We start from the raw sequence: 24,347 nt of genomic DNA, 5'->3' as shown, positions 1-24,347 counted from the left end.
CGGACTCAAACTTACACAATCAAGGTCAAGAGTTGCATGCTCTGCTGGCTGTGCCAGCCAGGTGCCCCACTTTCATCAAAACTTTGAAACATAATTTGTATTTACTTTGCATAGTAAAACAAGGCTATTCCACTCTTTAGGACCACAAAAGAAAGCAAGGAGTTGGAGAAATAGCATTTCTTCACAAATAATCAAGGTTACATAGTAAGAATTAAGTTGGCAAATCAAATGAAAATCCAACATACAGAATACAATAGAAATTACAATGAAAAAAATTTTGCTTACAAGGACCTAGGGCTTATGAGCAATGAATTCCTGCTGAAGATAAAGCCAGATATCATCCTGTATTTAATATCCTCCCCTGCTGACATCTGCTGTGGCTAATAGAACTGTGAACAAGATGAGTGACAAAGAGAGCGGGGAGAGATACCAACATCCTTTAATCAATTTAAGAACTTTCATGATGTCACAGAACCCATCAACAGCCTAGGCTAAACAGAACTAGGAATACCAAAACAAACTTTATAATGAAATAACTAACATAAAGGCCTCAGCCCAACAGTAAAAGGCTCTGGTCATTTAAGATATATTCACAAATTCTTTGGTAACTTTCTCCTCAAAAGGTAGAGCCTAGTTCCTTCCCCTCTCCTAGCATGACTCCCAAAACTAAATCATAAAAGGCACCGTGCCTCTTCCTCTCTCTCTCATCACTTACCCTGGGGGAAGCCAGCTGCCATGTCATCAGGATACTCAAGCAGCCCCAAGGAAAAGTCCAAACAGCAAGGAACTGAGGCCTCCAGCCAATAGCCAGTACCAACTTCCTAGCCACGTGAGTCAGCTACTTTGGAAGTAGATCCTATGGCTCTAGTCAATCTCTCAAAATAACTGTAACCTTAGCTGACATCTTGACTGAAACTCTTTAAGATTTTCTGAGCTAGAACCACCTACCTAATCTGCTCTTTTCAAAGTTCCTGATCAACAGAAACTGCAGGGCGAAAATAACTGATGAACAATAAAATTAATGAGCGACTGGGACGCCTGGGTGGCTCAGTAGGTTAAGCCTCTGCCTTCGGCTCAGGTCATGATCTCAGGGTCCTGGGATTGAGTCCCGCATCGGGCTCTCTGCTCGGCAGGGAGCCTGCTTCCTCCTCTCTCTCTCAGCCTGCCTCTCTGCCTACTTGTGCTCTCTCTCTGTCAAATAAATAAATAAAAATCTTTAAAAAAAAATTAATGAGTGATCAAACAAGTTACCAATCCCACACTTCTTAACCTCCAAGGGAATGTTAGAACTCTTCACAAAATTCTATTTTAAATACTGATGTTACAATTTTAGGATGGAGGACATTCCCTCGGGTGAGACTATACATCAAATTCTAAAGGGAAAACCAATACAAACACGAAGCACCACTATTAAGTCATTCAGGAAACATTTACTTAACTTTGCTCGTGCAAGACCGCAAAGACGAGAGGGACTATATAAAATGTTCAAACACTTGAACTGCGTTCTCACTTGGGAAAGAAAAACAAACGATTTAAAAAAAAGAAAAAATAAAACGACAGAACTAAGTAACGCTTTCTTTTTTCACGTTAAGCTTAGTTTCAGAGCTTCTACAAATAGTAAAACTTTCTTTGTTATAGAGAGTACCTTTCCGTTAATTATAGAATTCCCACCAGGATTCACTGGAGTTTTCCACCATATAAAAAGGGTAGTTAACCACTTTGCAATCCCACCAACTGTCTCTCTTACGTTTTCAATATCCTCCTTCTTCTTTTTTTTTAAAAAAATAAACTAATAATTCTTTTTTTTTTAAAGATTTTATCTTTATTTATTTTACAGACAGAGATCACAAGTAGGCAGAGATGCAGGCAGAGAGAGGGGGAGAAGCAGGCTCCCCGCTGAGCAGAGAGCCCGATGCGGGGCTCGATCCCAGGACTCTGGGATCATGACCCGAGCCGAAGGCAGAGGCCTTAACCCACTGAGCCACCCAGGTGCCCCTCAATATCCTTCTTTAAGGGCTTTTTCCTTTTAGCCTTCAAATCTGAGTCTCCCCTCCCCTACAAACTCAACTTTGACTTAAACCCAGTGTCTCCTGAAATATCTCCCTATTCTTCTTTCTGACTGTCACACTTCATTGCACATTTCATGTGCTCTCCATACTTTCTAACCAGAATCTCTCTCCCTGTAAATCCCTGCACCAGGCTTTCTGTGTCCTATCTATACTCCCAACGACAAAAGGTACTAATCTCATCCCTATGTATTTGCTTTAAACTTATATAGAATTTATCATTCTCTTGAACTCTGCGTTTTGGAAGTGATTCCTTCACTGGCAATATTCATCCATATCCAAATCAGTCAGAGGCCCCTGACCATTTAAGATTTATTTATTTTTTGGGGGTGGGCAGGCAGAGGAAGAGGAAGAGAGTCTTAACTAGACTCTGTACAGCTCTATCTCCTGACCCCGATATCATGACCAGAGCAGAAACCAAGAGTCGGGGCTTAACCACCTGTGCCACCCAAGCGCCTCACTGACCCTTTCTCTGTAATCATTCAGTTACTACCGTTTCTGTTGGGTCCTTAGTACTTGATAATTGCAACCTCTGTTTAACATCCTCCTTAACACGTCCCATCATTTTTGACAGCATACACTGAGATTAATCTTTATCAAATACTAATGACTGAAATCCCACTGCTGTGCTTAGTGATCTGAGTGATTAAGTGGCCTTCCTTAAACTGGCTACCAGATTACTCTTTCCAGTGGCTTGACAGTAGCCACCAGAAGTTTATTTTCCCAGGACTGCAACTATAGCATCTATGTAATAACATAAGCTAATAAAAGGCTAAGACTCCTGGTTTAATATCTAAACCCCAACAGACTGCCATTTAAAGACTCCTACAACTTACCTTTCTGGCCCTTTCTTTTGTTTAGCTCCAATCTTAAACTTGGAATATCCTTCCTCCTACTCAGATCCCTACCACTCAAAGTCCAACTAAAGCACCACCATTTCGGGCACCGGGGTGGCTCAGTTGGTTAAGCATCTGCCTTTGCCTCATGATCTCAGGGTCCTGGGATTGAGCCCCATGTTAGGATCCCTGCTCAGTGGAGAGCCTGCTTCTCCCTTCCCCACCCCTTTCCCCACTCATACTCACTCTCCCTCTCTCTCAAATAAATAAAATCTTAAAAAAAGAAAAAAAACACCATTTCTATAAAGACTTTTGTCCATTTCAATCTAAGATGATTTCCCATTCTGAACTTTACCACTGATCACCCACCATCAATCTGGCGGTTAATTATGTCTTCTCTCAACTCTTGAGTTATTTTTGTTTTTAAAGTCTTTCTAAGAGGTGCCTAGGTGGCTCCCCTTAGGGTCGGTTAAGCATCCAACTCTTGGTATTGGCTCAGGTCACGATCTCAGGGTCGCGAGATTGAGCCCTGTGTCCAGCTCCACACAGCTGGGAATCTGCTCAAGATTCTCTCTCTCTGCGTACCCCCCTAATACCCTCTCCCCCTATGTGCTCTTTCTCTCAAATAAATAAATGATCTTTAAAAAAATAAAGTCTTTTTAAGTTTGTGTGTTTTTACTACACACATGAATGATTTATCAAGCCAGAAAACAGGGACCATGACTATTAACACACCATACCCACAGCAGACACTGCTGACTAACAGGTTGGTAAACACTAATCACATATGCTCCCTGTGCGAGCAGACTGACCTTGAGAAGAGGCAATTCTAAAATTGTCTGACCAGCAGAAAAAAGGAGCATCAGACAACCACTGATCACTAAGCCAAAATCACATTCTACCACCAGAGATTCATTCAGTCAATAAGTTCTTCTGACATATAGATTGATGTACCCATTCACTCCAATTGGCCTTGGTACTGAATAATTACAAACAGCAGGAAGAGAGAAGGAGAGAAGGGTGTATCAAGAAAAGGAGTACTTCCCCCAGTAAATATTGGGTCCTCCCCTCTATCATCATTCTTTTTTTTTTTTTTTTAAGATTTTATTTATGTATTTGACAGACAGAGATCACAAGCAGGCAGAGAGGCAGGCAGAGAGAGAGGGAGGAAGGAGGCTCCCCACTGAGCAGAGAGAGCCCGATGCGGGGCTCAATCCCAGGACTCTGGGATCATGACCTGAGCCGAAGGCAGAGGCTTTAACCCACTGAGCCACCCAGGCGCCCCTCTATCATCATTCTTTACTCGCTTAGGCTTCTTTTACTATCCAGACAGTGGTCTACAAAGGAAGCTTCATACACAAGATTCATAAGGTAAATAATTAATTAACACATTAGTCTATGTGTATCATTTTAAAGAAAATAATACACAGGTATAGTAAAAATGGACTAAATATATTTAATAATAGGGGTACGTAATGAAAAAACACTTGGGGACCAGTGGCCTATATATCTACAACGTGGAAGAGTTTAAAATAAGATTTATAAGCTGATTCTAAAATTTACGTAAGAATGCAAAGAGCTAAGAACAACCAAGGCAATACTGAAGAAAGATGAAGCTTAGAAGATCTGTGCTACCAGTGATCAAAACTTATTATGAAGCTGTATTTCAGACAGAGTGGTACTGGTTCAAGGATAGACAAATGGACCACTGGTACAGAAAAGAGCCCAGACACAGACCCAACCATATACAGCCACCTAGCTGGCAAAAGTGATGCTAAGCGCAGTAAGGATGGTCTTTTCAATAAACAGAGCTGCGTCAAATGGATATGGATATCTAGATGCAAAAAAAGGGGGCGGCAATCCTTACCACAGACTAAAAAACCATCACAATTCCCCATAGATCGGAATATGAAAGGTAAATAAATAAAACTTATGGAGAAAAACATACAGAATTACCTTCATGACCTTTGTATATAGGCAAATATTTCTTCAATGGGACACAAAAATGCTAACTGTTTAACAAAAGACACCAGTGAGAGTGCAAAAGTAAGTTGCAGAGTAGAAGATAATCTGCAATATGTAAGGACTACAAATCACTATGAAAACACAGACAGCCTCATAGAAAAATAAGCAAGATCTTGATTAAGAATTCATACAGGAGGTTATCCAAATGGCTAATAAGCATTAGGAAAGGTATTTAGTATCATTATTCATAAGGGAAATGTAATTTAAAGCCACGACAAGATACTACCACAGAAAAAGACTGCTAAAATCAACAAATAATATAACATTCTGGCAAGGATGTGGAACAACTAGATCCTCTCATACGTTGCTAATGAGAGAGAAAACACTGATGCAATTGTTTGAGAAAACTGTTTGGTATTATCTATTAAAGATGACCATAAGCATACTCCAAGATCCAGCAATTTGACCACTAGATCTACACCCTACAAAATGCATATGAATTTTCTTTAAAAGATGTGTATGGTAATACAACAGTAATATCTGTAACAACAAAAACTAGAAATCACCCAAATATCTGCCTATAGTAACTACTGGGAAGGTAAGGCGGAGTGGAAAAGTGAATGGAAGTGGGTACAAGGGACTTCTGAAGTAGAGTTCCAATAGTGTTTGTGAAGTAACTCAGCGTACGTCTACTTATGATTTGTGCACTTTCCCACATGCATGAGTAACTCTAGAAGGACAGCCAAGGCAACAAAAGAGAAGATATGAAAAGTTTAATATGATGGGGCACCTGGGTGGCTCAGTGGGTTAAAGCCTCTGCCTTCAGCTCAGGTCATGATCCCAGGGTCCTGGGATTGAGCCCCATATTGGGCTCTCTGCTCAGTGGGAAGCCTGCTTCCCTTCCGCTCTCTCTGCCTGTCTTTCTGCCTACTTGTGATCTCTGTCAAATAAATAAATAAAACCTTAAAAAAAAAAAGTTTAATATGCTATACTTATTACTTCTGTCTCTCCAATCTACTTGGCTTGTTATCTCCTAAAGCAAAGGAAATGGTCATCTTTTCAGAATCAAGTTAGCTGCTTCTTAGAATCATGAGTTCAAATAGCTGCTGATTAATTTTGTTAGAAACAAAAATTTTTGTAACTTCCCTAATAACTTTGTTAGGGTACTGGTTATCATTCCTGAATTTTCTTCCTATCCCCACAAACTTTAAAGATGGACTCCACATTTATGTCAGTGCTCTTCTAATCTTTCAAGACTTTTCTCATCCTTCCTAAGTTTGTAATTCATCATTTACATTACAGCAAATATCTCAAATTATACTGTCAGGACATTTACTGAAAATAGTTAAGTATAGTTAGTTATAAGTTTATTTCCTGTGAAAATAAAAAAAACTGATTCCACAGTAGTAGGATCTATATTTCAACAAAGTAGTCTTCCAAAGGATTAGTAAATTACATCAACAATGCCAGGAGTATATTTTTAGACCTCAAAACAGCAAACAAGTCATATCAGGAATGACAGGCACAGAGCACACATGATGAATTTACCCCACACCTATGAGCCCAAGACCTTATATTTAAAACCAGCTGAAAAACTTAAAACAACAGCACAACAGATAATTATTACATTTAAGTCTTAGCACTGTTAACTAATATTTAATGTTATCTTTTTAAAAAAGACTAATTTTTGTCAACCTTTTTTTTTTTTTTTAATGAAAAACTGGCAGGATCCGAGTAGACCATAAAGTTTCAAAGTGTGATTTTGATGTGTGTATGTTTGTGAAAGTATCGTTCATCTTAAGTTTTAACTTTTATATTCTTAACTAATGAATTGTGGAAATCTGTTCTAAAGGATTAGGTGTCCAAAATTTCATTCTCTACTCTTCTTTGTATAACAGACAAAACTGATGTTCTCTGGATAAATTAGGTAAATCCTTCTTGAATAGGAAAAACTCAGTTCAGAGAAACCAGTGTGAGAACCAGAACAGTAGTGGTGACAGGCATATTCTAAGAAAGCCATTCTTGGGGGGACAGTTCCCAAAATAAACTACTTTGCTCATGTTTGGATCAGCTGGGTTCTTTCAAAATTAATTATCTTTATTTATACAATCTTTGAATACCAAGGATATAACAGGTAGATATCAGACTATACTAAGACAGAGATGGACCTTGACTACTAACTGCAAGTCAGGGTAAGTACACAGTGAAACGTGCATTCAGCTCTCTGAACAACTGAAAGTGAGACTCTTCAGTTCCAAACGTCTTGTTCTTTTCTTACTATTAAAAAAAATGATCCAGAATCTTCTACATGGTGACTCTCTCTATCTAGTTCTCTAGCTACTCTAATATTATGAGGCCATATAATGCTGCATTTTTAAAATTGTGATTAGTCAGGGTCATGAAATCATTTTTAGTAGGTTCCATCTAACATTAAGAAAAAAAGGAAAAGAAAAAAAACCAGAGTGCACTGTACATGAAGCTTAAGTATTGTTTTGTGAGTATTGTTATAAAAATTTATGTATATGTATATAGTATTCTGTGTATCTACAAACATTAGTCAGTGATAGAAATATTCTTAATATTCTTGAGTTATGGTCATACCTCAAAAGTCAGAGCTATAGTGGGCTTTATTATATTTTTATTAAATGTTACACATGGAATCTCAAAAAATCATTCTTTATTCAGAAGTTAGGTGAATCTTTAAGACTAGATACCATGCAAAGACCACTCCGCTTAGCTGAAAGCAACAATTTCTTGTAACAGATCAACAAACTCTGGCAAAATACACTGCCTGGTTGATATTTTAATATATACATGTTGGAAATAAGGATGATGAGACCAAAAGCAGAACAGTATTTCTACACATAGAGAGCTAGCTTTCAGCTGCCTGCGACCTACTGGTTGTATACATGGTAAACCCCTACAACAGCAAACGTCCATTCACAACATGAAATAAAATTAAAGAGGAAATGAAAGTGAATCTAACTTCAATTAGAATAACTTCCCATAAGGCATAAAGCCCACATCTGAATTTCTCAGGAAATTTGTTATTTGATAATAAGGACCTCACTGAACAGATACAATGAATACATTACTGTATTTTCAGAAAGCAAAAGAATATAAACATGGGAAGGTGGATCTTTGAGAGTTAAGTAAGATGTAGTGTCTACATAAGAAGGCAATAAATGCTTAGAAAATGTTGCTTCCTGTACCAAAAATAAAACTAGCAACAATTTATAACTATAGAAATATAAATTATCAAATGCAGATGAACCAGTCTGTAGGAATTTAAACAACTCTTGACCAGCTACAGCAGTATTTCACTAGTAGAAGTCACCCTGCCACCACCGACCATATTATTACAACAGACTGAATTCTACTCTCCTTTCTGCATTACCAATCTTCTCTCCAGAGTCCAAAAACGCACATGGAGCAATGCTTGAGCAACCAATTGGGAAAACAGAAGGAAGTCATACGGATTCTTCAGCAAACGGGCAAATACCAGATCCAAACAAAGTACAGCTAGCATTCAACAGAAATTAACTCTAAGACTAATGACCCCATCAAATTTTCTAGAGGGCATAAGGAAAATGCCCTGCCTTCTTAACTATGAATTCAGGACTGTAATATATAAATACACAAATCTCTTTTCAAAACTCTCCAATGTTACCCATTTCATTCAGAATAAAATCCAAATCCTTGCAACTGATGATGTCCCTTATGATCTGGACCTACATCCATAACCTTACCTCCTGTCACTTTCTCACTCACCTACTCTACAATGGCCCGAACAATTACATGAAAAAGTGTTCAGCATCATTATTTTTCATGGAAATGCAATTTAAAATCACAATGAGATAACATTACAAATGCAACAACATGGACTGACAATATCAGGTACAGGCAAGGATGATGAACAGCAGCAAACTTCTCACATTGCCAGTAGGAGGGTAAATTTCTAAAACCACTTTGGAAAAAGGCTAGGCAGTGGCCACTAAATCTAAACACACACACACCTGATGACACAGCAATCTCATTTCTAGATCCGAATCCCAGAGAAAGTAGTGTACATTTATCAAAAGACATGTACAAGAATGTTCACTGTACTTTTATTTACAATAGCCCCTAAGTGGAAGGAACCTAAATATCCACCAACAGCAGTACGGGTCACTAAATTGTGGTGTGTTCGGACAATGGACTATTTCAAGTATCACAAAAGAAATGTGCAATGTGGACGAATCTCACAGGCATAATACTGAGGGAAAGGAAGTGGACACAAAAGTGCACGTACGGGATAATTCCATTTACGAGAAGGTAAAAAACCGGCAAAAATAATCTATGGTGATAGAACAGTGGTTTTTGTTAGTTTATTCTGAAATGGAGGTATTAAATTGGAAGATGCATGAGGGAGACTTCTGGGTACTGGAAATGTTCTACACCTTAATCTAGGTATAATCTAGTAGTTAGGTGAGTGTACCTACATGGATAAATTCAAAGAGTTGTACATTTAAATTCTATGTACTTTACAGTAAAGTTATATATAAAATACATATTAAATATACACACATGCACAAACAGGTACCATACACACACACACATACACACAACATCTATGAAATGACAAGTTATTAACTCAGCATACCACTCCCACTCCTCTAGGAACTTGTGGCTCCATGAATCCATCACTGACTTTATTACCCCTTTTACTGATGCAAAGAGAATGGAAGTGAGAACTACCACAGAGAGCTGATGCTGAAGTAAGTGCTTACCTTTAACAAAGGGCAGCTGCAAAGGTTGGGAAAGGAGAGTGGAAAATTAACCCCAAGAAGGAAATCCTTGTTTCTCAGATATCTCTGCTGGCTCTCCCCTTCTGGCTCTCCCCAGGAGCGCAGCTGATGGAGCCTGTAGGAGGCTTTCAGAGACAGGAAAAGAGCTAACCATCTGAAACAGACACAGCAGACATGCTTATTCAGTGCTCCATGGAGGTTTGAGGGTAGTTCAGAGTAGCAAGGAACCTTGTGTTTCATTCATGTGTCTCTTTTGTACATCTTGAGCATTTTAGAAACAGTTCCTCTCTACTTTCAGATGATGCCATTTCACACTTTTCTTCTAAAAATTCCATCTTTGGCATGACTTGGTTTGTTACTATGAAAACTAAAATCCTCCGTAAAGCTCCACTCAATATTAAAGAATATTTAACTTTATCACAAAAATTCTATTATAAACATATCTTCGTATTAGGGAGATAGGCTTTTCTAACAAGGTCATTATTTATTATTACATAAATACAAAATAATAACATAAGTGAAAATCATTATTCCGAGGGAAAAAAAAAACCAGAACTAAGTTTCCCAGAATACTTAAGGCAGGTTATGCTGCAATTGCTATCAAGTAAAGGACTCACTGGCCATTATCTGCCCTGCAGAAATAACTATAACATAGAAGACTAACTAGAAATTAAGAAGATTTAAAGACCTTCTGGCAGCATTTGGGGGTTGAGCTGAAATAATTTTTATTTCAGGTACATAATGAAGCATCATGCAATTATTAAATGATCGAAAGAAAATTATGATCCCCTTATAAAAATTTTTACTCTTAACAAGAAAAAAATAAGAGGCTTGCTAAGATGATACAATATTAAGTATTTAATTTCACAGCTTAAACTGTTTATTCCCAACTGCTCTCTCATCAAATTAAGGAAACTTCTCACCTGGCCAAAAGTCCCTGAAGCATGAGGTTTGCCATTTCTGCTGGAGATACATCAATAAAGCGAAGGAAGGAGAAACAGCTTTCTTCATTAACACCTGGAATATCAAAGGACAAAGTTAAACCCAATAGCAAATGAAGAGATAACAGTCAACTAAAGCTACTGAACTGCTGTCTTTTCATTTAAGAGTGAAAAGATATCTAAAGGTTTTGACCCAGCAATTATGGTGGAAGTCAGGGTGTCACATTTTTGTACTACAACCTCAAATGGGAGAGGCAGACCTATGAGATATGGCATACAAGGGCCAAAGTGGAGCTGGCTCATTAACTACCTTTGGGCTTTTTGGATCCTTGGCTAATCGCATTTCTCTTTTTATCATGACAGGAAAAAGAAAAGTGTAGAGTTAAAAGATTCTGAAACTTTGCCTTAATACCATGGACAATGCTCAAAGGTGAGCTGCTTCTTTCCCTTAGACTAAGGAGAAGGAACTAAGTCACATTAATGAAGGTCCTGCATTGTCTCTGTCAAGTTTCAAGGGTATAAGACACTCTTAAGAGGCAGGTATAAAATAAAATGGAAGGTCAATGTAATAATTTTTTATTGCTTCCTGTTATGGCCACAAATCATAGCACCTACAGACGAAGACAACTAATTTACTTAAAGATTATCAAGACTTTATAAATAAAGATCCAGCATGCAGGCAAAATCATTGCGAGTTGAAAATCATTCAGCAAAATGAAGAGCATTCTGATAAATCCCTGGCATACTTTCCTTCCCCAAAATCAAAACACCTACCTCTTCTGTGAAAGAGAGACTGCTGGATATAATCTGGTGCAAATGGAGAAAGAAGAACCCTTAACCACCTGTAAAATCAGTAAATAAAATAAAATAAATCCAAATATAAATATTGGGAAGTTAACTAGATTAGGGGTCCAAAACTAAATAGAATCTTTTAGATTTTGAATACTTTTAAGAGCTCTGTTGCCATATTACCAGGCAGAAATCATGGCATAAATGTCAGACAGTACTAAGTAATTAATATAGATGTAAGAAAGTAATACAAGTTCAAAGTGGTCTCATTTCATTTCAGAGAATCACAATTCAAAGCTGTACGTTACCATGTACCATATGAAACAAACAGCACAACAGCTGTGGTCTGTTTCCCTCTGCCCATCTAGTTGAGTAATAGTCTGGAGCTATCACAGACAAAGAATCTTTTAAAAAAATATTTATTTATTTACTTTATGAGACTGATGCGCTACCTACTGCACTAACGGGGCACCTTTATTTACTTTAGAGAAAGGGTGGGAACAGGGGTAGGGGGAGAGGGGGAGGGAGAGAATCTCCAGCAGACTCCCAGCTGAGTGTAGAGCCTGACACGAGGTTCAATCCCATGACCCTGAGGATCATGACCTGAGATCACTTAATTGACTGAACCACCCAGGTGCCCCACATACAAATAATTCTCCTCCCTCAAAGATTTTATTTATTTATTTGACAGAGAGAGAGACAGCAAGAGAGGGAACAGAAGCAGGAGGAGTGGGAGAGGGAGAAGCAAGTTTTCCGCTGAGCAGGGAGCCGGATGTGGGACCTGAGCCAATGGCAGATGCTTAACTAACTGAGTGACCTGGGCGCCCCCAAGACCAAGAATTCATTCATTCATTCATTCTTTTTCTTTCTTTCTTTCTTTCTTCCCCCCTCTCTCTTTCTTTCTCTTTCTCTCCCTTTCTTTCTCTCTCTCTCTTATTTATTCATTCATTCATTCATTCATTCATTTATTGGACAGAGATCACAAGCAGGCAGAGAGGCAGGCAGTGGGCCGGGAAGCAGGGTCCCCCAGGAGCAGAGAGCCTGATGCAGGGCTCGATCCCAGAACCACAGGATCATGACCTGAGGCGAAGGCAGACACTTAACCAACTGAGCCATCCAGATGCCCTTCAACTTCAGTTTCATTAGGCTAAATGTTGTTGATTATTTTGGTAATGCTGCTTATATTGTTTCTCTACAGAAGAACTTTCTAAATCCATGATTCTCAAATCTTGATGAGCACAAGAATTCTTTGGGAGCTTGTTAAAAAATTCAAAAGCCAAGGATATCCTCTCCCACACATTTTCTGAATGGAATTGATCTCTAGCATATTACATTACAACCATTTCACCTTTAACCAAATCTGTCACTGCTGATTCCGGGAGGAGGTAAATTTGATTAATCTGAAATCCAATCAGCTCTCCCACAAGCGCTATTCCAAGTATAAAATAAGCTATTGCAAAACAATTTCAGTACTGGAGTAGAGACATGTGGTGATCTCTCTTGATACAAGTACATATTTGCACTTATGTGCACATTCCTCAATCAGAAAAGCAACCAGAAGCGGCTAGAGCTATTAAGAGCCAATTAAACCCTTGATACCATACAGATTTCTATCACAACATCCCTCAATAAATAGGTGTTCACCCTATGCTTAAATACCTCATTGTTGGGGAACTCAAACACTCTCCACTAAAACCCCAAAAGCATTAAGCCACAAAACCCCAAATTACAAAAACACCCTTAGAGTAAACAGGTTATTAGTATGTGCTCACCTGTCTCGTGAATGGTTGAAGACCCTGATCTGTCCATGACGGTAGATAAACTTTGAAATCTGGTATGGCTTTAGGGAAATATGAAATGGAGACCAAGTTTCTTGTCGTTCAAATAACTCTGGGTGATTACAAACCTAAGAGGAAGGAAAATAAAAAGACACCACTGTCACGTGCAGACATCACTCTCAGAAAAATCACGGGAATCCCAAACCCTGAATGTTTACTTTTGTGAACATATACTTTCTCATTTCATCTTTTTTTTAACAGCCTTTGTTTGTCTGACCAAGGTTAGAGCCTTTTTCTTGAAATGGGCTAATGAGGCAACTCCAAGGCAGCGCACCTAAAATCTTACCTTCCTAAACTGCATGACCAGATTCATGAGGCTGCTGGTGGTGGTCTGTGCTTGCTGGGTAGAGCCCATAGAAGACTGCAATAAATCCTCAATGGAAATTTTGTTCTTTAGTGCCTGATATAGAAGCTTTTGTCGGCTGGTCAGTTGGCAATACATCAGAATCTCAATCTAAAAATCAGTAAGGACATTTATACTTTGAAAACAAGTTTCTAAGAGGATTCAGTATCAGCTTAAGAAACACATGCAAGCCAGATTATAACTGAACAGACAACAGACAGATCTTTAGAAACTCAGTATCTCTATAAACCTGGGATGTGGCTAATTATCCAGAAAAATATTCTTTTCTTGACGCTCTTCTCCGTCACTTACTCTACATGCTGTCTCTATGAAATCTCTTCCATTTTCAATAGCACCAACTGCTATCCATTGCAGTGACTTTCAAAAATATTTTCCCTAACATTCCCAGCCCCATATTTTCAACTATCCACTATAATCGTACCACTCAAAGTCAGTGGGGGAAAAAAAATCTTTTCCATAATTTACTCAACTGATTAATAGCATTACCATTCATTCAGTTACCCAAAAAGAAATTTCAACTGGCTCTGATTTTTTTCTTTCTCATGCCCATGTTTTATCATTTCCCAAGTCCCTCAAATCCACCTGGAATTTAACCTCTAATAATCATCCTTTCTGACCACTCCCAGAATCTCACCATACCTAATCTAGACTGCTATCTTGTATGTGTGTGCACATGGGAGGGGGAGGTCTTCCTGCCTATAGTCTTTACTGGTTCTAAGAAACATTCCATAACAAATCTTATAAGGTGATTCCAACTGCTGAAGAACCTTCAATGTACATCACTGCTTATAGTAACACATTAAAAATTCTCCGGTAGGCAGAGAAGGGTTTCCATATTCTAATCAACCCTACTGTCCCAGTCTCATCACCAGGACCTCCTATATACCCTAGCAACAATGCTCTGAGCAATGTTTGCTAATAAACAAGTTACATAGATGCTGCTCTACCTTTTTGTTCATTGCTCTTGTTGCCTAACACCTGCTTCCTTACCATAGTTTCCTAGTAAATGCCAATTCATTATTCCAGCCCTAGCTCACATGTCATCTCTGCTTTGATGCCTTCTCTAACCTTCCCTAACAGAATTATTCCCTTATCTGTGTTCCCATTATACTTCACATAATCACTATATCTCTTATGATACAATATTAGTTATATATTCATCTCCCTTCGAAATCAGAACGGAACCTGGACACTATATCTTTATATACCAGTGGCTAGCAGGCAAGAAGAGTTTAATAAAGAAATATATTATTTAAAAATAGATTGGATGGGGCTCCTGGGTGGCTCAGTGGGTTAAAGCCTCTGCTGTCGGCTCAGGTCATGATCCCAGGGTCCTGGGATCGAGCCCTGCATTGGGCTCTCTGCTCGGCAGGGAGCCTGCTTCCTCCTCACTCTCTCTACCTGTCTCTCTGCCTACTTGTGATCTCTGTCTGCCAAATAAATAAATAAAATCTTTAAAAAAAATAGATTGGAAACAATACTGATGTTTAAGCAATCGTAAGGAAAATACTATGCACAGTGATTAAGAACCATACTACATCCTCTGATAACCTCCCTACTCACCACCAAATAACAGAAATTTTGACACTGCTATCATTTTTTAAGCCCTTTCTGATATTAAAGGATTCGTTGTTTTATAAAGTATTTTCCTTCTATCAGGTGTATCTGTGCAATACTGTTGTTTAGTTAAAATCAGCCAGTTTCACAAAATAGTAATCATGATTTCTTAAAAATAAATAAAACAAAGGTACAAAGGTACGCCTCACTTTAAAGGTATCTATCTTCACCACAATCTTTCAAAGAGAGTTACTAATTTCAAAATAATCTAACCTTTTGGCAGTGACAGAGGAGAACCACCTGATATTATCAAGAACCTTGGAAGATGCCTTTTAGGTAGAAGGAGAATTGTGAAAAACAGGTAGAATCTATGGAAGATGGGGGAAAATCTCTGAAGGACTTGGAACTGGCAGAGAATGCAGAAGAAAGGAGAATATGGGGAGGAGTCAGAGGAATAAGAAAAAAAAATAAGTCTGGTAAGGATTCAAAAAAAGATATCTATAAACCAAAAAAATTGTTTTAAGATTTTTTTTTTATTTTTATTTCTTTAAAAGATTTTATTTATTCATTTGACAGACAGAGATCATAAGCTCATAAGCAGGCAGAGAGGCAGGCAGAAAGAGAGGAAGGGAAGCAGGTTCCCTGCTGAGCAGAGAGCCAGATTCGGGGCTCGATCCCAGGACCCTGAGATCATGACCTGAGCCGAAGGCAGAGGCTTTAAACCACTGAGCCACCCAGGCACCCCTGGTTACGTATTTTTAAAAAAGACTAAATCCTTTAAAAAAAGACTAAATATTTTAGAGATACAGATGAAAATACTTGTAAATGAAATAAAAGACATCTGAGACTTCCTTCAGAATAATTTAGAGGGATGGGGATGGAAATGACTCAATCACTACTGAAGCTGTACAGTGGTTTACAAGAGGGTTCGTTATACTTTTTTCCCTACTTTTATAATGCCTCAAATTAATGAAAAGTATAAAACAAAAGGAAGAAAAAATAGTACCTGCCTTGGTTGTTTGAGTCATTTTAAGTCTTCTTTGATCCACTCAAGTTTAATGGTTTTCTCTCAAACTAATCACCCTTCAAACTAAACCTTTACCAGGGAATTTTTTTTTGTCCTGGAACCCCAAGGTGGTGCCCATGAAGGCTTAAACTAATGAATTACTATTTCCTTACCTTGTCAGACAATTCATTTTCTACATCTTTCTTGATTCTCCTCAGCATAAATGGCTTCAAGATCATATGTAATCGAGAGAGTTGATCTGAAACGCCAGGAGCCCCCCCCGACAAATAATACATTATATTGACTTAACACAAACAAAATAAAGGTCATTATCATCTCTCACTAAATTGTTATTATACCTTTTGGCTTGATGAACCTCTGGAAGAAGACTAAAACTTAATCTTTTCCTCTAGTAGGAAACCAAGGAGTCTGAATTTTCACAGAACCCACCTAGTCTACGGGGCAAAAGCATTTTTCTGTCACTTACTCAGACCAACAAGGACCACTTAATTTTTATTAGAATTTATAAGAGTGTTTTAGGATCATTTTATCAATAACAGAGTTCTCATATAGGTAAATGGACGCTATCCGGGCCTCCCAGTGTTCCTCCAAAATCATTTTTTCTAAGTATGTCACCAAATTAACAAACTGTAGTATAAGAAATTAAGAATTTTCTAACAGTTGGTAGATGTCAGTTTGTATCAATGTAATAAACACCTCATAACGCTCTTAAGAGATTATTCAACAAGGTCAAAAGTATTGGTAAATAAGGTTTAAAATATTCACAGTGGAACCAAATCCTAATATAGAAAGAAAATAACAAAAATGATCCCTCTAATATTTCTGTTTTCATCAGAGGATAAGGATAAAATTCTTAACTCATTCCATTAGGAATGAATGAATTAGGAATAAAATCCTGATATGAGTTTTTCAGAATCTACATGGAAATGAGGATTCTATAAGCCAAAATGTGGTACTTTTTGAACTCTGCCCATTCTGCCTTGGTTAAATAGTAAACAGCAGTATCACCTCTATTAATCCTTTCGGCTCTTTTAAACACAAACAAAGCAAATAATTACTTTATAAGAGAACCCCTTCCCCCCGACAGCTCCAATCCTTTTATGAACACTGGGAGAAAAATTCTTTATATAGAAGAAAATATTCAATTATGTGTTGCCTACACTGATAGGTAGAAAGAAATAGAGTTCATAAAAGCACTCACTCTCATCAATGGCGGATTTGTTTTCAGCGTGGCTCTCAATGTCCTTGGAAAACCATTCATTAAATTCCTCATGTGAATCAAATAATGTTGGCATAATGAAATGTAGCAGAGCCCAGAGCTGGAAACAGAAGATATGTGAAATAACTGTAGGATAACAAAATGACAGTGTGTGAGGATATGGTGAGGGTCTGGAGAGAGTGAAAGTTGCGGGTATGTGTGTGTGTCTAGGAACAGGTATAAGTTTTGGCAAATGGGCGAAAAAGAATGAGTGTGTAAGCCCGTGCCTCATCAACCAACTCTTATTTTCTAAGATGCTATAGCAAAATGAGGTTATTTTTCAATTGATTTCCAACTAAAAGTCTAAAAGTACAAGTCTTGCTCATATTTTGCAATGTGATAGCTTTAAAGATCTTATATACTGAAAAAATCTATTTCACAACAGAATACAATCTGAAGTAGCATAACTTGCTAATTAATAATGACTCTTAATCGGAGGTTAATAAATTATGGCGTCTGGTACAAAGGCTGCTTTTGTACCAACTACTTTTATAAAGAAAGTTTTAGTGGGACATAGCTCCATCTATTCCTTCATGTACTGTCTATGGCTGCTTTCACATTACACTGGCAAGGCTGAGCAGCTGCAATGGCAACTATATGGCCTGTAAAGTCTAAATTATTTACTATCTGGGAAAAAAAATTACTATCTGGCTCTTTACAGAAACTTTTCTGACCCTTGTTCTAGATGATCAATTATCTTTCTAAATAAGGAATTTAGCTCCTCTCAGTGCCAAAGAACATTCATTACCTTTTCGTTTTGTTATAAAAACATCTCTGCATTAGATGGGTAGCATTCCTAATGTGGCCACCAGTTATTCCATAAATACAAAGGAATACATTAATTATTTGCTTATGCCAGAGAATAAGAAAATAGGAATGATGCCCAAAAAACCCACTTAGGTCAATCTATGGTCAAATTCTTCCTTTTATGTGTGGATTATAATTTGTACAGAGAAATAACGTTCCAGGTGGGCATGGGAAAGAATTCTATTCTGTGCTAGAACCATTCTATTTAATGCAGACATAAAACTGAAGGCTTTACTAATGCCTACCTCTGCCATGGTGTTCTGAATTGGGGTCCCAGTTAGCAAAAGCCGATTCCGACACTGGAACTGCAAGAGAATCTTCCAACGAACACTGTTCAGTAAAATGAATTACAAATTCCAAGTTAGCAGTAAATCTTTCTTCACCCTACTAAGACCCTGTATTTCTAAAAACGCTTTCCAAAAAAATTCCAAACACTCAGAATCAAGTACTCCACCGTGTACACATTGAAAAATACTACTCAACAAAGCCAAGGACAGAAAATGACCCCTGTATACTGAAAACATGGTATTAGGGTTTAGAAAAAATAGCCCTCAAATGGTCAGAGTACGATCCTTTCTGGCTTAACAAAGTGCTCTACTATCTTTGGTCAGTTTTGTTGACACTAGACTTTTTTATAAGGTATTTATCAGCAGTAGAAAGCTTTACAATTATTAATCTCTGTGCTTCCAGTGTGAGTATAGAGAGATCAATGGAGAAAGGGAAAGGGTGTGAGAAGAAAATGCAAAATGAGTATATTGCTCCCAGTAATAAATATGTCCTACTCCAAAAGAGTATAATATGAAGTAATGTCTGTTGGAGGATAGAAAGTACCAACTTGCCAGTTAAAATGGATCTCTAAGAATGTCACATAGGCTCACCAAGAGTTAATAAAAATGCACCAAATGCGACATTTAATATCACTGAGCAACACTTTAAAGTCAGGAAATGACTTACTATTTCAGTTTGTTACTTTGAAGGTAACAGAGTATTTTAAACATGTAACTTCCAATGAAAAGATCTTGGGGCTCTAATAACCAATCAGGGACTAGCACAACCTGCACAGAACAGACAGAACCTACAATCTATATAATCTAATATTCTACTTCCTACTAAGACCTCCTGTTCAAAATAATCACTGAATCAACAGACAGACAAAATGTCTGTCTTCTCCCACAAAAATGTTCCTGGAAGAACAAAATCTATTAAGATGCAATAAATATTGAGTAGAGAAATAGAAGTTAAGAAGAACCCTGTATTCTGAACATTACTATTTGTATTCCGTGTAAAATGCAAAAGGGAATTCTTGCCTTCTGGTCAGAGACGTGGCCTATGCAAAAACTGTATCATGCCATGTTCTGATCCCTCACGGACCCTTACTCCCCTCTGTGTCTATCATTAAGTATATCGTAAGTCTGTATCCTCTCTCTATACATCTATACCGTCTCAGTCTAGTTTGGTTTCTACTAATCATGTTACCTGGAGCTACTCTTGAGCGCCTGGGCCTCGTCCAATACCATATACTGCCACTTGACACGCTGGAAATACTTCACATCCTGCACCACCAGCTGGTAGCTGGTGATGACCACGTGGAAGGGGGCGTCCTGAGTGTAGAGCGTCTTCTGTAAATATAAGAAGGGAAGAATGAAAATAGATACCTAATTAACTCACAAGATAATGAGGAATGGATTTTATTTTCTAAGGCTAAGTTGTTTAACAAAGTCCTACTAAAGATGTGCTGCTTCTGCGTGGTAGATGTGCATTGAATTAAACTGTAACTTTTTAAAGTACTCACCTTAATTACAGATCATGTTAAACACTGGTCTTCAACTTATTTAAGAGTTCTTACTCAATTCTGGACTTAAGTCCAGGTGATTGTCTATAATGGGAAAAGTGTTATAGAAGAATAAAGGGCACTTGCCTAGTATCTAGAAACATATATAAGATTTTATGCACAAGAAGTTACTCAAATGAAATGGAGAAATGATTACATATGTACGTATATGTACATGGGCGCATGTGTATATGCAGTAAGCTGAAAGTTACCTGACTCCAGAATCTCCTGATAACTTTTCTATCATGAGGATTTCCCCAATATGGTAGCACCTGGAAAAAGGACCATTATGCAGATTATTTCCTACTTATAATCTTAAAAGTATCATCATAAATGTTATTCAGAATGATTTTAAAAGAACCTAAAGAATGAATATACTGCCACTAGTACTCTTCTTGAGGACTGAATTAAAACACACATACAAAACATTTGTGAGAGGGCATCAGAAAACTACTGTTGCAGAAGAGAATTACAGAATCAAGATCCAGAAAAGAAAGTCCATCTAGAAAGTAAAGTCTGACACCTGGTACGTATCTTTCCTAATGATGTTGATCTTTTCCAAAAGTTCTAGTTGAGAAACTAAGAAATTTAAGAGGTGTTTTTTTAAAAGAGATGCAGGACCTAGGAATAAAAACTGGAATTCAAGGAGAAAAGATTATCAGATCCACCCACCTTCCTGGCCTTAAGACGGGAATCACAGGATACATACCCATGGGCAGTAAAGGTCAATTACACATAGATGTGCCTTAACAAGTACTGAATCCCAGCTTTGAATCATCTCAATTCCTGACAAGATTAAGGTGGGGACTTTGGATTATTCGTGCCCTCACCCCCAACCCGGCCCCATCAAATTACTAGAGGCCAAAACCAAAACAACAAAACAAATACCACCAACCCAGAACACATATAAATCCTCTCTGGAAGAAGAAGAAAACAGACCCCCAAAATTATCTCTAGAATTTTTCCTATATAATGTCTGGTATACAATAAAAACACAAACAAAACCAACAAAAAAGTCCCCAGACATATGGAAAAACTAGACCCCATAACTGAAAACACAAAAAACAGATACAGGAAATAAACCCAGAGGAGACCCAGGCGATGAAAATATCAGAAACAGACTTTTTTAAAAGATGCTAATTGGTTCCTGGAATTAAAAGATAAGCTTGGGAAATTCAGTGGTGTTCTAGAAACTATAGAGTACCAAAGGGAGTTTTTTTAGATCTGAAAAATACAAAAACTAAAACTGAGAATTCAATCATGGGTGTAATGACAGATTAGATGCAGCATAGAGAAAATTAACAAAACAGATGATTGGTGAGAGGGAAATATTTAGGCTAAAGCATGGTGAAACAAAAGAAAGCAAACTTCGAAACTTTTTCTGTGACGTCTCTAGGTGTGGTTTTCTTTCAAGGTGCTTCTTAGGTCTATAGCTTGATGTTTTTTGTTGCTCTGAAAAATCTCAGTCACAGTGAAGTATAAATACACAGGAAGAAATGAAGATCAATGAAAATAGTGAATAGGTAATATGAATAAATTTAAATAAATTTAAAATGTATAGATAATAATAAAATGCTTTGTGGGGTTTAAAAGAGAAAATACATACAAAAACAACAGCATGTCTCTCTCTCAAATAAATCAAATCTCTAAAACAACAACAACAGCATGTGAGTCTACAGAAGAGGAATGTAGTTAAAATACATACCAAAAGCCCCAGGCACGTGGGTGGCTCAGTTGGTTGAGTCCAACTCTGATTTCAGCACAAGTCATGATCTCAGGGTTGTGGAGCCTGCTTAGGATTCTCTCTGTCTCTCCCTCCACCCCATCCCACTCAAGGCTCTCTCACACTCTCTTTAAGGAAAAAAAAAAAAAAAAGTATACTAAAGCCCTTGTGCTGTCTGGAAAGCAGTAACAGTATTAATTTATGTTACTTTTTAAAAAGTCAAGGATGCATGTTTCCTTGACTCTTGGATATTCTCCTGGGTATCTACTAAAGAATAAAATGAATGTATAAGTAGCAAGCTAAGAAGGAATGAAAGAGTAGTAAAATCTAACCAATCCAAAGGACACCAGAAAGGAGAAAAGGAAAGTTATAGAAGTAGAAGGAAAGAAGTAGAAAGCAAACAGCAAGGCAGATTTAAATTCCATGTATCAACAACTACATTAAAAGTCAGCATAAATATAAACAAAAGGCAAGAAAAAACCTTAACTGTAAACAGAATAGTTAAACATAAAAGAAAGAAAAAGATACCACATAAAAACCAAAGAAAGCTCATCTATTTAATGCCAGAGATAACAGGCATGAAGCAAAAAGTCTTAACAAGAAGAATTTCATAATAATAAAAGGTTTATCAGGAAGATAAAAATAATTGTAAATTTGTATACAACTCACAGCCTGAAAATGTAAAGCAAATGGACAGAAAAAAACAGAAATGGGTCAGTCCTTAATTGCAGTAATTAAAAAAATTTTTTACTTATTTATTTGAAAGAGAGACAAAGAGTACATCAGCAGGGAGAGGGACCAGCAAACTGAGATCATGAACCCAGCTGAAGTCAGATGTGTAACAGACTGAGCCACCCAGACATTCCTGCAATAAATTTTAAAATACTTCCTTCAATTAGTATTTCGATAGGCAGACAAAAATACCAGTAAAGATACAGAAGAGCTGAAATACACCTGACCTAACCAACACATATACAACGCTACCCTCAACAACTGCATAATACCTACTTTCTGCAGATACAAGACATTTAGAAACACTGACCATATATATATATGGTGGACCATAAAAGAAAAGTTCAAAAAATTTCAAAGGATTAAAACCATAAAAAGCCTATTTTCCTATCACAGCAGATTTAAGCCATAACTTAGTAACATGATACCTAGAAAATCTTCCTTTGTTTCAAAATTAAGAACCACATTTACTTACTTACTTATTTTAAATAGGCCCTACACCCAATATGGGGCTTGAACTCACAGCCTTGAGATCAAGAGTCATACAGTGTACTCACTGAGCCAGACAAGTGCCCCAAGAACCACTTTTTTGTGTGTGTGAAGATTTTATTTATTTACTTGACAGAGTGTGCATGCACATTAGCAAGGGGAGCGGCAGGCAGAGGGAAAAGCAGGGAGCTGAGCAGGGAGACTGATGTGGGGCTCGATCCCAGGATCCCAGGACCATGATCTGAGCCAACGGCAGATGTTTAACCAACTGAGCCACCCAGGCACCCCAAGAATCACTCTTAAATAAGCCATGAATCAAACAGGAACTTGAAATAGAAGCCAGAAATTATTCTGAATTAAAGAATAATGCAGGGCGCCTGGGTGGCTCAGTGGGTTAAAACCTCTGCCTTCAGCTCAGGTCATAATCCCAGGGTCCTGGGAGGCTCTCTGCTCAGCGGGGAGCCTGCTTCCTCCTCTCTCTGCCTGCCTCTCTGCCTACTTGTGATCTGTCTGTCAAATAATGCAAGTGTGGCCCATCAAACCTTTGGATGGCTATAGTCATGCATAGAAAACAATTAATACCCTTAAAAACACTTACTAGAAAAAGCTGAAAATCAATAATCTAAGCTCCATCCTGAGATGTTAGAGAAAGAAAAAGTGCACAAGAAAGTAGACAATAATAATAAAAGAACAGAAATAAATAAAATAGAAAACACACAAAATAGCCAATTTCAGGAATGAAAACGGAACATTAACTCTAGAAAAAATAAAAACCAAATATATTATTCTTAGGGAAAAAGAGGAAGTCAGAGACATCAGTCATACTAGAATCATAAAACAAATGTTACTCAGATATCTGCTAAATAAAATGAACTTTCAGATGTTATCATCAGACCTAAATATCTTTTGAATACAAACTAAACTATATAAATCTGAGCAGAGTCTACATTTAACCATGCTCTGCAGAGAAGCGAACACATTTCTGACAATCTAAAGGAGTAATGGCAATAGAAACAATGAATCAATAGAGCAGAGGTCATCAAACCTTTTCAGTAAACAGGCAAATGATAACCATTTTCAGCTTTGCAGGCAATATGATCTCTGTCACAACTACTCAACTCTGCTGTTGTAGCAAGAACGCAAGCACAAATAACAAACAGGAGAGCGTGGTTGTGTTTCAACATATAGGTATTTAAATTTCATATACCATTTGTTATGAAATATTCTTTTTAAATCAACAGTTAAAAACACGAAAACTATTTTTAGCTTGCAAGCTGGACAAAAAAACAGGTGGCAGATTCCTCAGTAAGTTAAATACAGAATGACTTAGCAATTCC

The 24,347-nt window shown here is 37.5% G+C and overlaps 1 protein-coding gene and 1 long non-coding RNA gene across 4 annotated transcripts in view; both read right to left on the bottom strand.

Annotated features, from left to right (window-relative positions):
- The window catches only part of INO80 (INO80 complex ATPase subunit), a 131,724-nt gene that overhangs the window by 53,350 nt on the left and 54,027 nt on the right, over positions 1 to 24,347 (bottom strand). For all 3 annotated transcript variants that reach the window (XM_032856804.1, XM_032856805.1, XM_032856806.1), the window contains exons 15-24: positions 20,279 to 20,338; positions 19,712 to 19,854; positions 18,481 to 18,565; positions 17,372 to 17,489; positions 16,323 to 16,408; positions 13,509 to 13,676; positions 13,157 to 13,290; positions 11,370 to 11,437; positions 10,578 to 10,671; positions 9,637 to 9,808 (exon numbers count right to left, since the gene is read on the bottom strand). In XM_032856804.1, the coding sequence (XP_032712695.1) occupies positions 9,637 to 9,808; positions 10,578 to 10,671; positions 11,370 to 11,437; positions 13,157 to 13,290; positions 13,509 to 13,676; positions 16,323 to 16,408; positions 17,372 to 17,489; positions 18,481 to 18,565; positions 19,712 to 19,854; positions 20,279 to 20,338 (1,128 nt within the window). The remainder of the gene's footprint in view (positions 1 to 9,636; positions 9,809 to 10,577; positions 10,672 to 11,369; positions 11,438 to 13,156; positions 13,291 to 13,508; positions 13,677 to 16,322; positions 16,409 to 17,371; positions 17,490 to 18,480; positions 18,566 to 19,711; positions 19,855 to 20,278; positions 20,339 to 24,347) is intronic.
- Positions 4,160 to 6,926, bottom strand: LOC116867245. Its single transcript, XR_004382574.1, has 3 exons — positions 6,677 to 6,926; positions 5,015 to 5,017; positions 4,160 to 4,186 (listed from the first exon to the last, which is right to left on the bottom strand). It is a non-coding gene; the product is annotated as an uncharacterized LOC116867245 (long non-coding RNA).

This window comes from Lontra canadensis, unplaced genomic scaffold (assembly GCF_010015895.1).
Source record: "Lontra canadensis isolate GAN:19392208 unplaced genomic scaffold, GSC_riverotter_1.0 scaffold12, whole genome shotgun sequence".
Lineage (NCBI taxonomy): Eukaryota > Metazoa > Chordata > Mammalia > Carnivora > Mustelidae > Lontra > Lontra canadensis.
The sequence above is the reverse complement of the archived record's forward strand: the minus strand, read 5'-3'. Positions and strand labels throughout refer to the sequence as shown.